Source organism: Macrotis lagotis, chromosome 2, assembly GCF_037893015.1.
Source record: "Macrotis lagotis isolate mMagLag1 chromosome 2, bilby.v1.9.chrom.fasta, whole genome shotgun sequence".
Classification (NCBI taxonomy): Eukaryota; Metazoa; Chordata; class Mammalia; order Peramelemorphia; family Peramelidae; genus Macrotis; species Macrotis lagotis.
In genome coordinates this window covers 259,102,404-259,116,317 of record NC_133659.1, presented here as the reverse complement: position 1 = coordinate 259,116,317, position 13,914 = coordinate 259,102,404, and the positions used below count along the sequence as shown (strand labels likewise).

At 43.9% G+C, this 13,914-nt stretch overlaps 2 protein-coding genes and 1 long non-coding RNA gene across 9 annotated transcripts in view; 2 read left to right on the top strand and 1 right to left on the bottom strand.

The window, feature by feature from the left end:
- The window catches only part of PRPH (peripherin), a 4,690-nt gene extending 3,487 nt beyond the window's left edge, over positions 1 to 1,203 (top strand). The window contains exons 8-9 of one of the 3 annotated variants that reach the window (XM_074225997.1): positions 392 to 471; positions 679 to 1,203. In XM_074225997.1, the coding sequence (XP_074082098.1) occupies positions 392 to 471; positions 679 to 747 (149 nt within the window). In that variant the 3' untranslated portion in view covers positions 748 to 1,203. Of the gene's footprint in view, positions 1 to 391; positions 472 to 664 lie in introns of all 3 variants that reach the window. The other 2 variants (XM_074225998.1, XM_074225996.1) reach the window with 2 other exon arrangements.
- LOC141514861 (uncharacterized) overlaps positions 1 to 7,603 on the bottom strand; it is a 22,197-nt gene extending 14,594 nt beyond the window's left edge. Inside the window, exons 1-2 of the long non-coding RNA XR_012476133.1 lie at positions 7,432 to 7,603; positions 6,408 to 6,516 (exon numbers count right to left, since the gene is read on the bottom strand). This is a non-coding gene — a long non-coding RNA (uncharacterized LOC141514861). The remainder of the gene's footprint in view (positions 1 to 6,407; positions 6,517 to 7,431) is intronic.
- TROAP (trophinin associated protein) lies at positions 7,523 to 13,914 on the top strand. Of its 5 annotated transcripts, none has more exons than XM_074226004.1 (13): positions 7,527 to 7,759; positions 7,910 to 7,991; positions 8,067 to 8,313; positions 8,430 to 8,566; positions 9,641 to 9,720; positions 10,109 to 10,146; positions 11,187 to 11,320; positions 11,642 to 11,761; positions 11,859 to 11,942; positions 12,470 to 12,727; positions 12,824 to 13,187; positions 13,448 to 13,623; positions 13,790 to 13,914. In XM_074226004.1, the coding sequence occupies exons 3-13, from the start codon at positions 8,085 to 8,087 to the stop codon at positions 13,820 to 13,822; spliced, it is 1,653 nt and encodes a 550-aa protein (XP_074082105.1). In that variant the 5' UTR covers positions 7,527 to 7,759; positions 7,910 to 7,991; positions 8,067 to 8,084; the 3' UTR covers positions 13,823 to 13,914. The 5 variants fall into 5 exon arrangements, with proteins under 5 accessions (XP_074082103.1, XP_074082101.1, XP_074082102.1 ...); XM_074226003.1 differs by having other exon boundaries at positions 7,907 to 7,991; XM_074226001.1 differs by having other exon boundaries at positions 7,525 to 7,991.

The following is a 13,914-nucleotide window of genomic DNA, read 5'->3' as shown; positions in this document are numbered from 1 at the left end:
GTGACTATATGATTTTGGACCCCTCACTTAATAGCTCGTATTTCTAAGACATTTTAAACTTTAGAAAGCCCTTGCTTAACAATACACTGAGGTAAGCAATACAGATATATTTATCCCTAATCCTAGATGAGAAAACTGAATCTGAAAAGAATTAAGGGACTTCTTCAGGGTACCATAACTAGCCAAAGCAGAGATTCAAAACCTGGGTCTCTAATGACCAAATTGTGCTCTTTACACTATAAGCACATTACCTCAGATTTCTTTTGTGAGTCAAATGAGTTATCTGTAAAATAATTTAAAAACCTGAAAATGCTATAAAATGCTGTAAAATATTATGATTATTTCCTTCCCCTTCCACTTCTTTATCCCCTCCATACTCTGCTTTCTTAAGTGTCTGAGCCTGAACCTCCCTTGGACTCTCACTCCCGAAAGATGGTTTTGATCAAGACCATAGAAACTAGAGATGGAGAGGTGAGTTGGGAAGACCCTGAGGGCCTTCAGAATTCTTTATTTCTGAGTCACAGCAACAAGGAGTTGGGATGTTGGGAAAATGGAGTAAAAGCTGCTGGGTTTTTTTTTAGGACAGGGAGGGATAAACCCCCATTTTCATGATGGGGGGGGGACGACAGACAATGGGAGCTAACAGATCCCAACCCCAACTAAGCCTATTCTTTCCAGCAGGTGGTGACAGAGTCCCATAAGGAGCAGAGGAGTGAAGTAGATAAGTCTTCTACTCACAGCTACTAAGCCTTCAATGAACCAAAGATGCCTACTATCCTCTCCCTAAACTTCCAAATCAGGGGTCAGAACTGGCCCCTCCACCCTGCATGGTGCTTGGGGCCTAGTTCCCACCAAACCCCAAATCCCAAGTAATGTAATGCCCCAACTGTGGGGCCGTCCCTTTAGCTGGTGCTGTGGACGCATTCTCTAATCTTCCTGGCCTAGGGCCTCATCCTCCTACTATATGAGTACAATCCTTCTGCATATCTTCAGCCTAGTATCCATCCTAACTGCACCCCTCCCCACCAAAGGGTGAGCCCATTGATGTAAAGATGACTCCTCCCTACCCTGCAACCTGGAAGTATATGTAGTCCAGGATCCCCTCCCCATCTCAGCTAAATCTCTGCATTTTGCTTTTATCATAAATAAAACAAAGTTACCATCAAAAGAGACTCTTTGACTCAGAGCCTGATGGGACAGAATGGTGGGAGAGGGTTTTAGGTGTCTTCACTAAAACAAACCTGAAGAGGAAATATGGGTATATGATTCAGGGAGCCTGACATGATTCTGTGGTCACCATCAGGCTAGATAATGCTCTCAAGGGCCAAGGAAGGTTGGGGAGGAGACTACTAATAAAAGAACCCTGTGCCAGGGAACAAGAAAAAGTCAACTGTGGCAATGCCTTCCATGATGTCTAGTTTTAGTGCTATACTCGTTATCACTGATAGGTTTACTATTCCCCGGTTTTTGTAACTGCAAATAACCATATTCCTCTGCAAAACAGATCAACACAACTTGCTAGGGAACATACACAGGAAGGGGCACTAGTAAACTGAAGCTTTTTCCTCCTTAACATTAAAAGACCCATGAAAGATCCTCCCACTCCCAACCCCAACCCAGTCAATTCATTCATATACAGAATTCAAAGAAAAAGCTGTAACTCCTTAAAGCAAAGATTCAATTATCTTTCCCCTAAAAGCAAACCCCAAGGCCATTCCTCAGAGCAGAGGTCAGGTTAATTAGCAGCAAGAAAAATTCTTTAGTGTACAACAAATTCTCACTTTAAAAAAGTGGACATTTTACAGACCTCTATGTAAAATGATTTTTACATAATACGAATTTGCCTGAGAACTTGGGATGGGAGGGACAAAGAAAGGGGGCTGCATCATCAGCCCTTGTGGAGAGAAGGGGCTAGCATATGGTTCAAGAACAGATAAGGTCAGGGCAGCTAAGTGGTGCAATGGATAGAGCACCGGCCCTGGAGTCAGGAGTACCTGGGTTCAAATCCAGCCTCAGACACTTAATAATGACCTAGCTGTGTGGCCTTGGGCAAGTCACTTAACCCCACTGCCTTGCAAAAATTAAAAAAAAAAAAAGAACAGATAAGGTCTAGGGAAAGCAAGAAGAGAAACACTAAGAGCAAGGCCAGTCATGTGGGGATTAGAGAGGAGGGGACTGGGAGGGGAGGGTTTGAACCAGACACATTGAAGCTGACCCAGACACATTGGGGCTGGACATGAACACATAGGAACAAGTGGGAGGAAGATAGAGAGGAGAAATTGTCTCCTCTCTTAGTACAGGCCGTTTTAAGGAGGTGAGGCCATCTTTTTCATGTCAGTTCTTCCATTTTCACATGGAAATTTTTTTTTTAGTTTAATTTTAATTTTTTTGAGGAGGGAGGCTACAAGGGGCAGGAGTTGAAAGAGAGCACAGTAAAATTAACAGGTGCTCTTTGGCAATGCAGATTTCTTTTAGAGTTCTTTAGTAAAATTGAATTTGTGTAATTTGAGAACCATCTGTACTTTGTTTTCTAATTAGAAAAATCTCACTATTGGGTTTGTTGGGATGATCTCTCCCCGTTTCCTAAATTGTGATAATGCTCATCACAGTCTCTGAAATAAAATATTTGTAGAATCATAGTTCTTGTAAAGAACATAGCTTGTATTTTAAGAATACAGAAGAAGGATGCACCCCCAAGCCATTCTCACCATCCCATTTAGCCAATAACTGGGAACCAGAAAAATTTAAGTATCTTTTATATGGACAAAAATGTGATACTTTTTGTATAATACCAAAAGGCTTGACAGTCATTTTGGGAGACAATTTGCTATCTATTCTACCAAACCTCTCCCCACTACACACATACATCCACAAGCTGATTGGAGATATGAGAACTCTGCTGTTTCAGGAAAGCCATCTGGTAAACTTCTCAGAGACCCTTAGAGTTAACACCCACCCCATCCTCCTTAACACCTTGGAGAGTTACTACCCCCTTCCCTTCTCCCATTTCTTTTCTCCCAGGAATGATCTAAAATGACAAATTCCTGCAGTTTTGGGAAACCTGATGGAGAGCTGACTGAAGACACATACCAGAGAAAAATCTCATTGCCACAAGTCCTGAGACCTCTCCTAGCTAAGCTTTCAATAAATTTAAGATCTAGAAACTTTACAAATGTGACCTATGTCTAAAAGTCACATGAATATTCAATCTTTGGTTACTTTCTATAGATCCAAAGAATGACCCTGACTCTTGAGAAATGGGAAGATACCAAAATAAACCCTTTGCTAGAAACTCAGTACCATGGCACTCATCTGTTATCTCTGAGCAGTGTAACCCTTCTCTTGAACAGCCCAACTTATTTTCCAAACCCTGAAGGATCTTAGAGGGAAGATTCTAGTGCTACTTATTTCCACCAACAAGAAGCAGTCTGAACTCTCTGTCCCTCTACTCCTATGCTGTTCCTTATTGTTTTCACAGTTATATACTTTCCAGCATTATTGAATCTACTTGGAAACTCGCTCCTCCTGAGTATCTCATGGTCTTAGGACCCCTTCCTCCCTATGACTGGACAGGCTGGAAGGTGGACATTATACAGTTCTCCCCAGTCCCAGATCCTCCCTCTTACTAGATTGTGAGTTTCTTGAGTACTTGAGTGGCCTTTTGCCTTTCTTTGTATCCCTATTGTCCATAGTAGGTTCTTAATAAATATCGATTGATTCTCCAAAGAAGAACCAGTCCCCCTGCAGAGCAGACAATATGGATCTCCCTCAGTTGACCTTTCCCCAACTCTGAATCCTTTTCCATCCTTTTCTTCAATGAGGTTGTGAAGCTCTGAACTTATCCCCGGTTTTTCAGGCAGTTGGCTCAACCAACTACCCTCAATGGAGCCATCATTCATGTATTCATTCAACAAACACTTAAGTGAATAATGTATATTTATGATAGGCATTGTTGGGCAATTTTACAAAGAATATGACTTTTATCTTCACAACAGTTATGATCTTGTAATGATGATAAAACAGGACCAGAGAAAGCTATTTGTATTAATTACCATGAATGTTAGCATTATTCTTTCCAGAATGCAAGGGCAACTAAGTGTTACAGTAGACAGAGCCCACTAGCTTGGAGTTAGAAAATCCTGAATTCAAATCTGACCTCAGATACTAGCTGTGTGACTCAACCCAGTTTTCCTCAGTTTTCTAATCTGTCAGATGAGTTGGAGAAGGACAAAACCCCAAAGAGGGTCACAAAAAGTTGGACTTAACTGAACTGCAACAAAATCCAGAAATGCACTTGGGACAATTCAGCAATCTTGTCCTCTCTCATTTCTGATTAGAACAGTCATAAATTCTTTTTTTCTCTCTCTGTGGACATTTGTGGGGCTAATATAGGGTGGTAAGAGTATAAAGGAGTTCTGAACAAACTGCAATATAAATTACAGTTCAGAAAAGGCTTCAACAAGGTGGAATTTGAAATAGGCAGGATAAAGTAAGATTTTAAATGGACAGAATGTTAGGGGACAGAATAAATAAAAGTTCCAGAGGGATAACAGTGCAGAGAAATAGAAGATGGAAGGCCAGGATAACACATATCCATGTACCTTATAACTTTCCTAAAATCCCATGAGTAGGATAGTGGAAAATGGTACACAGTTGAGGAAATCGAAGTTAAAGACCTCCCTTAGCATCACCAGTGAATAGAGACATACACGTAAGGTTGTGATACAAACTCTACAGCTTTATTCTTAGATACTCGGACTTTTATAACAAAAACTTATCTCAGGAATGACAAGTTAAAAGAGATCCAGCTACACAATTTCCTGGGTAAATTTATAACATTTATCCTTAGAAATCTGTAAACTTCCTTATCAGAAAAGCCTCCTAAAAATACCTCCGGATGCCACAGAACGTTTCAGGTCAGAGTTCACTGGAGAGCCAACAAACCCATTTAATGAGCAAGGACACATACATATCTCTGGTGGCAAAGGTACCAAAAATATGTGTAACTCACTCTCAGGAGCTGGCCCTGGACATACCCATGCACATCGCTAAGTAGCTGAATAAACATGAAGCTTCTCAATAAAGACAGATACAGTATGGACTTTATCAGATCTATGGAGAGAGTAGATGTTTATGACCAAACAAAAGAGAGAGAACATTATAAATTGCAAAAGGGATAATTTCAACTATATTAAATTTGGGGTTTTTGTTGTTATTTTTTTACAAGGCAATGGGGTTAATGACTTGCCCAAGGTCACACAGATAATTATTGTCTGAGGTGGAATTTGCACTCAGGTCCTCCTGACTCCAAGGCTGGTGTTCTATCCACTATGTCACCTAGCCGCCCCTCAACTATATTAAATTAAAAAGGTTTTGCACAAATAAAACCAATGCAACCTAGATTAGAAGGAATGCAGAAAGCAGGGAAACAATTTTCACAGCCTTTGTTTCTAATAAAGGATCATTTCTAAAATATATAGAGAATTGAATCAAATTTACAAGATTCTCCAATTGATAAATGGTCAAAGGATATGAACAGGCAGCTTTCAGATTAAGAAATGAAAGCTGGGGGTGGCTAGGTGGCGCAGCAGATAGAGCACCAGCCCTGGAGTCACGAGTACCTGGGTTCAAATCCGGTCTCCGACACTTAATAATAACCTAGCTGTGTGGCCTTGGGCAAGCCACTTAACCCTATTTGCCTTGCAAAAACCTAAAAAAAATGAAAGCTTTTTATAGTCATATGGCAAAATGTTCCAAGTCATTATTGATTAGAGAAATGCAAATTAAAATAACTCTGAAGTACCACCCATCAGATAGGATAAAAATGACAAAAGAGGAAAATGATCAGTGTTGGAGAAGATGTGGTAAATGTGGCTGTTTTTCAGAGTCATGAACTGATCTGATCATTCTGGAGAGCAATTTGGAACTATGACCAAAAGATTATAGAACCCTGCATAAGCTTTGATCCAGCAGTCTGAATCCCAAAGAGATCATTAAAAAAGGGTAATGACTTATTTGTGCAGGAATATTCAGAACAGCCTTTTTTTTTTTTTTTTTTTTTTTTTTTTTTTTTTTAGTTTTTGCAAGGCAATGGGGTTAAGTGGCTTGCCCAAGGCCACATAGCTAGGTAATTATTAAGTGTCTGAAGCCAGATTTGAACTGAGATCCTCCTGACTACAGGGCTGGTGCTTTATCTGCTGCGCCACCTAGCCACCCCCAGAATGGCTCTTTTTGATGGTAAAGAATTGAAAATTGAGGGGATACTCATCAACTGGGGAATGGCTGAACAAATTCTGGTACAGGAATGTTAACTGCTGTTTTGTAAGAAAGCATGAAGCATGGAAAGAAGTACATGACTTGATGCTGAGTGAAGGAAGCAGAACCATGAGAACCTTGTGCATACTAACCTCAACATTGAGAGAAGTTCAACTATGATGGCCGTAGCTCCTCTCTGTAGTCCAGTGATCTGGGAAGACTTGCTATGGACATCCACATCCAGAGGAAAAACTAAGGAGTCTGAATGCAGAGCAAAGCAGAGCAGACTATGCTCACTTTTTAAAACTTCTTTTATTTTTTCTTCTTTCTTTCTCTTGTTTTTCCCTCTCTTTAGTTCTAATTCCTCTTTCACAGCAAAGCTAATATGGAAATATATAAAACAGGATTGGATCTGTACACCTTTTATGATTGTTCATGGGGTGGGGGGGTATAGAAAAATTATGGAACTCAGAAACTTGCAAATGGATGAATGTTGCAAACTACCTTTGCATGTAATTGGAAAAATAAAATATGCATACATGTATAAGTATATACATACATATATATCATATATTCTTTATTTAGTATATACTTTAATATATATTAATCTATTTATATATTATATTATATTAACATTACTTTATATTTTATATATTTATTATATTATAGATTTCTGTACATTTATATTACTTTATATTTTATATATTTATTACATATTATATATTTTCTATATATTTATATTACTTTATATGTTTATTATATTATATATTTCTGTATATTTGTATTACTTTATATTTTATATATTCATTATGTATTATTTTATATATTTATATTACCTTATATATTTCTTATCTATAGGATATCTATTTTTATATAATTATATTGCTTTATACATTTTATTACTTTAGTATCTATCTCTCTATCTCTCCATCTCTCTGTACTTTATTTGGTGAGCCCAGGGGTGCCACAGAAGGATTCGGAGGAAGGCAGCCTCTGCTTGCCGCACCAGGACGCTCCACAGGTCTCGGCGACCGCTCCCCCAGAAGCCCACGGAGGGCGTTTCAAAATGGCTCCAGGGCTGACGTCACGAGGCCGGTGGTCACGCGGCCGGGTGTAGGGGGAACTTGTCACTGCCCCTCCCCCCGTTCGCCCCCCGCAGGATCTCCAGGGACTCACCGCCACCGCCTTCTTCCCACGGCGCGCGGCCGCGCCACGGCTTCTCCGGGCCTCCCGCCCCCCCCAGGCTCCGGGCCAGCGGATAAGCCGTTAGGGCGCAGCCCCTGGGAAACCGCCCACCCCGGCGGGCGGGGCAGGGACGGGCGCTCCGCCCCTCTCCGCGGCCGCCGGAGGGCCACGCCCACTGCCTGCTGATTGGCCTCCGGGTCCGGGCCACGCTCCGCACGGAGGGCGGCGGGCCAATCAGCAGCCGGGGAGGGGTATTTTACAAACTGAAGCGGCGCCGGGCCCAGTGAGCGGCCGGGCCGGAGCCGGGAGCGTGCTCAGAGTACGGCCTGAGTGCGGGAGGTGCCCGGCTCTGGGGGCCCGTGGGGGAGGGGCCGGGCAGGGGCCTACGCCCCCGGGAGTTGCCCGTGCCGAACCCCAGCGCGGGCCGGATGGATCCCCCCCTGCAAACTGCCTTTTCCTCCCCCAGCAGGATCCCCGTGCTGGCCCGGAAATGCCCTATTCTCTCTAATGGGGGGTCCCAAGCCCCCGGCCAGGAGAATCGGGACCCAAAGGTGAGCAGCGGCCGGGCCGGCCCCGGCGGGGCGGGGAGGAGCGAACCCCGCATTTCTGTTCTTCCTTGCCCCCAGGGGTTGGTGCAGAAGAAGATGTCGGGGAACCAGCTGGTGAGCCCCAGGCGCAAGCAGCAGGCTCGGGGCTTGAAGGGAGGCCCCCGCCCCCGGGCCCCGCTGGAGGAAATCTGCTCTGTGTTTGTGGGGCAGAACGTGACGGCTGCCAACAGGGCCAGAAGCGGGGCCCCCGCGGCCGTGGCCTGCCCGGGCAGACGGGAGCCGGCCACGCCGAGGTCGGCCTCGGCCGGCAGAGACACCAGACTGCGTGAGTAGCCCCAGGGGTCCCCGGGATGGCAGTGTGGGACCGGGGCCCCCTGGCGCTGGAGCCAAGGCCCCGCCGCCCCATACCCAGCCCCCCGCCTGTCACCTTTCTCCCTTCAGTGGACCCCGCAGATTTGGCCACCGTGCTGGCCGCTATGAAGGTGACTGGCGGTGGTCATGGCCGTCAGACTGGGCTGGCCCAAAGAGTGCTGATCCGAAGAAACCAAAACCAAAATGGTGCCCCCGGTGGGGTGCAGGTAAGTGGGGGGAAGGAGGAGTCTCGTGTTGATTCAGTTCCCAGGCTAAGAAGGTCTTTGGGGTTTCCCCAAGACCCCTACAGAAAGAATGAGTTCTGTCCACTTTTGTGAGTTTTCATGGCTGAACGCCAGGGCCTGGTGGGCCAGACCATGCATACCTCAACAGCTGTAGGCTCAAGAGATTGCCACAGTTCTAAGGGGCCAGGGCTCGGGCTCTAGAGCAGAAGAAGTTCTTAAGCTTTTTCTGCGTTACAGATCTCTTTGGCAGTTTGATGGTGTCTGATGATTCTTTCTTAGAATTAGGATTTAAAATGTATGAAACATACGATGGAAACAATATAAAGACTAAGAGGCTGCCTTCTGTGGGGGGTGGGGGGAGGGAAGCAAGACTGGGGGGAAATTGTAAGACTCAAAATAAATAAAATAAAATCTTAAAAACTAAATAAAAGAAAATAAAACACATGAAACAATATACAGAAGATTACACAAGAAACCAGTTATGTTGAAATAAAAAGGTAAATTTTTCCCCTATTCCAGTTCATGGACTCCCTGAAGTCTTCCCATGGACCTGTTAGTTGATCCCAATTTAAGAATCCTACTCTAGACCTTTAATAGGAACTAGATTAATAGAAGCTGGCTCTAGTCAGCATGATTAAAGACCTTTTATGTTCAAAGGACTGTGCTAGAACCTGGGGGTCTGAAGAAGTAGTAAATAGAATGAAGTAAGGTCATCCTTGGCTCTGTAGTCATGGGGAATAGCAGGGTCTCAAGCAGGATAGCAGTAGAGAGCATTGTATCTACAGACCATCCGTTGCATAGAATGTCTTCCTTCCTCTCTGGAGCCTTTTAAGAACTTGAGCCAACACATGTTATTACCTCTTCCTTTCACTTGCCCTGAAACCCACCCTTGAGGTCAGGGCCTGTTTTCATTTTTCTTTGTATCCCCTAGCACTTTGCACATAGTTAAAGATTTTGTAAATATTGAATTGTTGCCCTGAGAGGAATGAAGTTTGAGATGAGATTTAGAGGTAGATGATGGATTTGTACTCTTAACCCCTTTCTATTCTACTTTAGGTCCAGACCCCAGGACATCATACCAGATCTTCATTCTTCAGTAGAGATGAAGAATCAACAGAAAGAAATGTCAACAGCCAGTAAGGAGTGGGCCTGGGCTCAGAGTGGCTTGTTCCATAATAAATACAGGTCCATGAAGGAATAGTACAGTACCTCAATGAAAAGGAATGACAACTTGTTCTTCATTACTATCAGTCTGCCCATTTGCTGACCACTCAAATAATCAGAGGATCTTGGGGGAGGAAGGGAAATAAAGAAGCAGGGCTTCCACCATGGTGTCAGCTTCCTCAGACTCTTCCAGAGCAGGGGTCTGGATTTTGTCTGGGTCTGACTGATGTGTCACCAGAAATTCCCACTCTTTGGAGTCACCTTGGGGTGCCTTGGACTATGTCAGTAGTTGTATTTCACAGGAAAATAGTCCCAAGTGACAGAATAGTAATTCACCACTCCTGTTTTCTCTGACATCAGGACCCAGATGAGCAGTGATTCGGGAACAAGACTACCAGGTGAGGTGAAAATGAGATAGCTAATTATAGAAGTAAAATGGAATTATCAAAATTTGGAGCCAGATAGAACATGATCATAGGGAATTATCAAAATTTGGAGTCAGATAGCACATGATCATAGCTCTTCCTAGCTAACATTCTCTCTGTCCCCAAGTGTTCAGCATTCTGAAAGTTTCCTATGCTAGAAGTAGAGGTGATTATCATTACCACTCATCTCTTCACTCCTTAGGAGAAGAGTCCCCCAATTTAGCAAGCTGCTTCTGAAAATTTGCCTAAACTGACTAGTATATAGTTTTAACATGTTGCCATTCAGTCATGGCTGATTCTTCCTGACCTCATTTGGGAATTTCTTGGCAAAGATTCTGGAGGAGTTTGCCATTTTCTTCTCCAGCTCATTTTACATATGAGGAAACTAAGGCAAACGTGGTTAAGTGATTTTCCTAGGGTTATACAGCTATTAAGTTTCTGGGCCAGATTTGATCTCAGGAAGATGAATCTTTCCTGACTTCAGGCCAGGCACCCTGCTTGGTCACCTAGTTGCCTCATAGCCTTAACATAAGTATATATTAAATACCAGTTCCAATCTAATTAGCATTTATTAAGTTCTTAAAATGTGAACAGTACAATGCTAGGCCCCCAGGGTAGAAGAGGAGAAGGGTACAAAGACAAAATGAAAAAATAGTCCCTGCTCTTAAGAAGCTTTTGTTCTACTGATTAGGTCAACATTTTCAACTCACTGGAATGATCCCATTGTTAGCACTCAATAAATACTTGTGAAATTTGTTAATCCACTCATCATGTTATCCCCTAACATCTCACTCAGGCTTCCAGATTCAGTCCAATTAGAACCAACCTATGAAGACTTCCCTGAGAAGTGATTTCTCCCCTTTATCTGGCCTCAGCACTCTATGCCCCTCTATTAGATTTCTCATTCTCATTTGTGTCCATAGTCTAACCTTTCTTTGTTTTATTTGTTTTTACCTTCATACACAGTACACTGCATATAATAAATGTTTGAATGAGTGTCATTCTTTACATAGCTCACCAAACCCCAGGAGAGCCGACGGTCCCCGCCTACTCTGAAATGGTGGACAGTTCCCAAAGGAGACAGGAAACCCGAAGTCTTGCTCAGCAAGTGCCACTGAAAGGAACACGTGAAGTCCCTTCCCCCATGGTGAGATGGGGAGTCGAGAGGATCTTAGAGAGTAGAGAGCAAGGATATTTGGAAGTGGGGGAGACAGAAAGTTCCAGCTTTTGGGAGACTTTTCCCCCATAGCAGGTAGCACTATGCAGGTGGGTAGGATAGTTTCAGTATCCAGAAGGGTATTCATGGTTCAGAGGACTAGGTCTGAGACAGGTTGGGCCCAGGCTTTCCTAAAATGAAGACTCTAGGGGAAATTCATTTATATCTGTCTCCCTTCAGAGTAATCTTAAGTTATCAGTAAGGTAAATTGGTGTTTTCTGTCCCACTTTTCTTCATCTTCTTCTCTCACAGGATAGCCCTGGCTTCCCTTGGACCTCTTCCCCTCTCATTCAGTTCACTCCTGGTCAAATAAGCCATGCCTCACCCTTTGGACTGGCCAATCGTGTGCCTGTCACCCATCCAAAACCTCTGGTTTGTACTTACATGGTTTTAGGATTAAGGAAGGAAGTCACCTGAGTGTAAGTTGTTTGGCCTTATAAGTTCTAGCCGCTCTCTGATTTCTCCACAGACCTCCTACTCTGTAGTACGTAGTTTGGCTGTCTTCTCCAAGACTCCTCAGGCCACCCGTGCTCCAACTCCCAGTATTCAGCAGGTAAGAGAGCAGGAATTACTTCCAGAAAGAATGGAGCCCTGGAAGCAGGGAGAACCAAAGCAGTGTGGCCCTTGGGCGGTCTGACATACCCTCTGCTAAGAGTTTGTGGGTCATTGTATTGACATCTCCTTGGTCACGTGTGATAAGCCTGTCTCTACCAGGCTGTTTTGAGAAGCCAGCTTTTTGTGCAGGGTGAGTGGATGGGAGCTGTTGACTAACAAAGTCCTGGCTCTATGAGTTTACTCCAAAGAAACCCTTTCTGCTTTTCTCATGTGTCCTCCTTAATTAGCAAATTTCTGGTTAAAGTATTTTATGGCCCTTTCTCATGAGAAGCAAATCTTGGGGATTTTATTTTGTCCTTTGTCCCTTAAACCTTATTGCCATTTTGTAATGAATACAACATTTGGAATCAAACAGTATCTCAGGGAGAGCTACTTAGGAAGTTTTTTGCCTTGGAGAAATGCACTCCCTTCCTCTTTGGTCTCTTTTGACATTTTCCTAGTTTTCCCATTGTACTTTTTCCCCAGGAGCAGATTGTTGTCAAGCAGTTATATGAAGAGAGCTGGGAAAGCCTGGAGAAGGAGCCTGAGAAACCCTCCCCCACAACTCCTCTCAACAGGATGTCCTTGGACCTGAGCAGACACAAGGCCAGCCCCAGAGATACAGGGGTAGCAACCCCTTCCAACAGGATGTCCCTGAAACCAAGCAGATATAGGGTGGGTCCCAAAGATGTGGGGGCAGCAACTTCATCCAGTAAGAGGTGCCTGGATCTGAGCAGACATGAGGTAGGCCCTAGAGCTGTTGGGGTGGCAGCCCCATCCTCCAAGAGAATGTCACAGGGACTGAGCAGTCTCATGACCTTATGTATGTCTTATTTACAGCGCATCAACATCTTGAAGCAGCTACTACAACAGGAGGTAGAAGGGCTGGCTAAGGCAGAAGATAGCCATCAGAGTGGCATGGCACACCTTCAAATGATTACTCCCAAGCTGGCTGTGATTCCTTGTACTATGGAATCCTCAGACCATGGTTCTGCAATTTCCAGCCCCCAAGGATCTAAGCAACACCCTGATGTTGGGGACCCCATCTCCACTGAGGGTCCAGGCATTCAAGAACTCATCCAGCAACCTAACTTTGACATGTATACCACAGCTTCTACCAACCTGACTTTTTTTCAATGCCCTCTCTGTGGCAGCATTCCTCTCCATTCCCTCAATTCCCTAAGAGGTCCCATGGGCACTACAGGTAAGGACAGATAAAAGGGGTTTGGGTAGGCAAAGGCACTCCCCTGAATACTGAGGAAAGAGTCCCTCCTTTAAATAATGAAGCAAAATTATCCTACCTTTCCTTCTCTGTCTCCCTTTAGCTTCATCCATTCTCCATGTGGGGAATAAAAAGGGGGGGAAGTTTTAGATCAAAACTTTGTGCCAACTTTACCTTTGGATTGAATAGTCAAAAAGATCTACTTCTCTCCATACTTATTTTACTCAACTACTTACCCCCAGATCCTGCTGTCCTAGCCCTATGCCAGCAACTAAATGCATGGCTGGAAGCCATTAGACTCCTCTATGAAGGCTGCCTGGATGATGAGTGTGCCTTCTATACAGGACAAGGCCTTCCAGGCCCACAGAGGATCTGTAAGAATCCTGTGGCCACTTGGCTGGAGAGGCAGGAGGCCATGGTAAACCTCACTTGACAATGAAAGGGGTTCAAGGGTATAGTGGGGGGGAGGGGGATGGACTTGTCTTGCATCATAGGCTCTTTGCCTAGTGAAGATCCAGGTGGAGAAGAGGGGTTGGCCCTGAGTTTAGGGGAAGCCAGACTAATGCGATCTCTTCTCTTTCCAGGATTTTGTTCCAATCTCCTCTCCAACTCCCTAGAACTATTCAAACCTCTCCACACATCAATTTTCCTTATTTATTATAATTGAATCTTATATTTTTTAATCTTTGAATAAAATTTTATGATCATA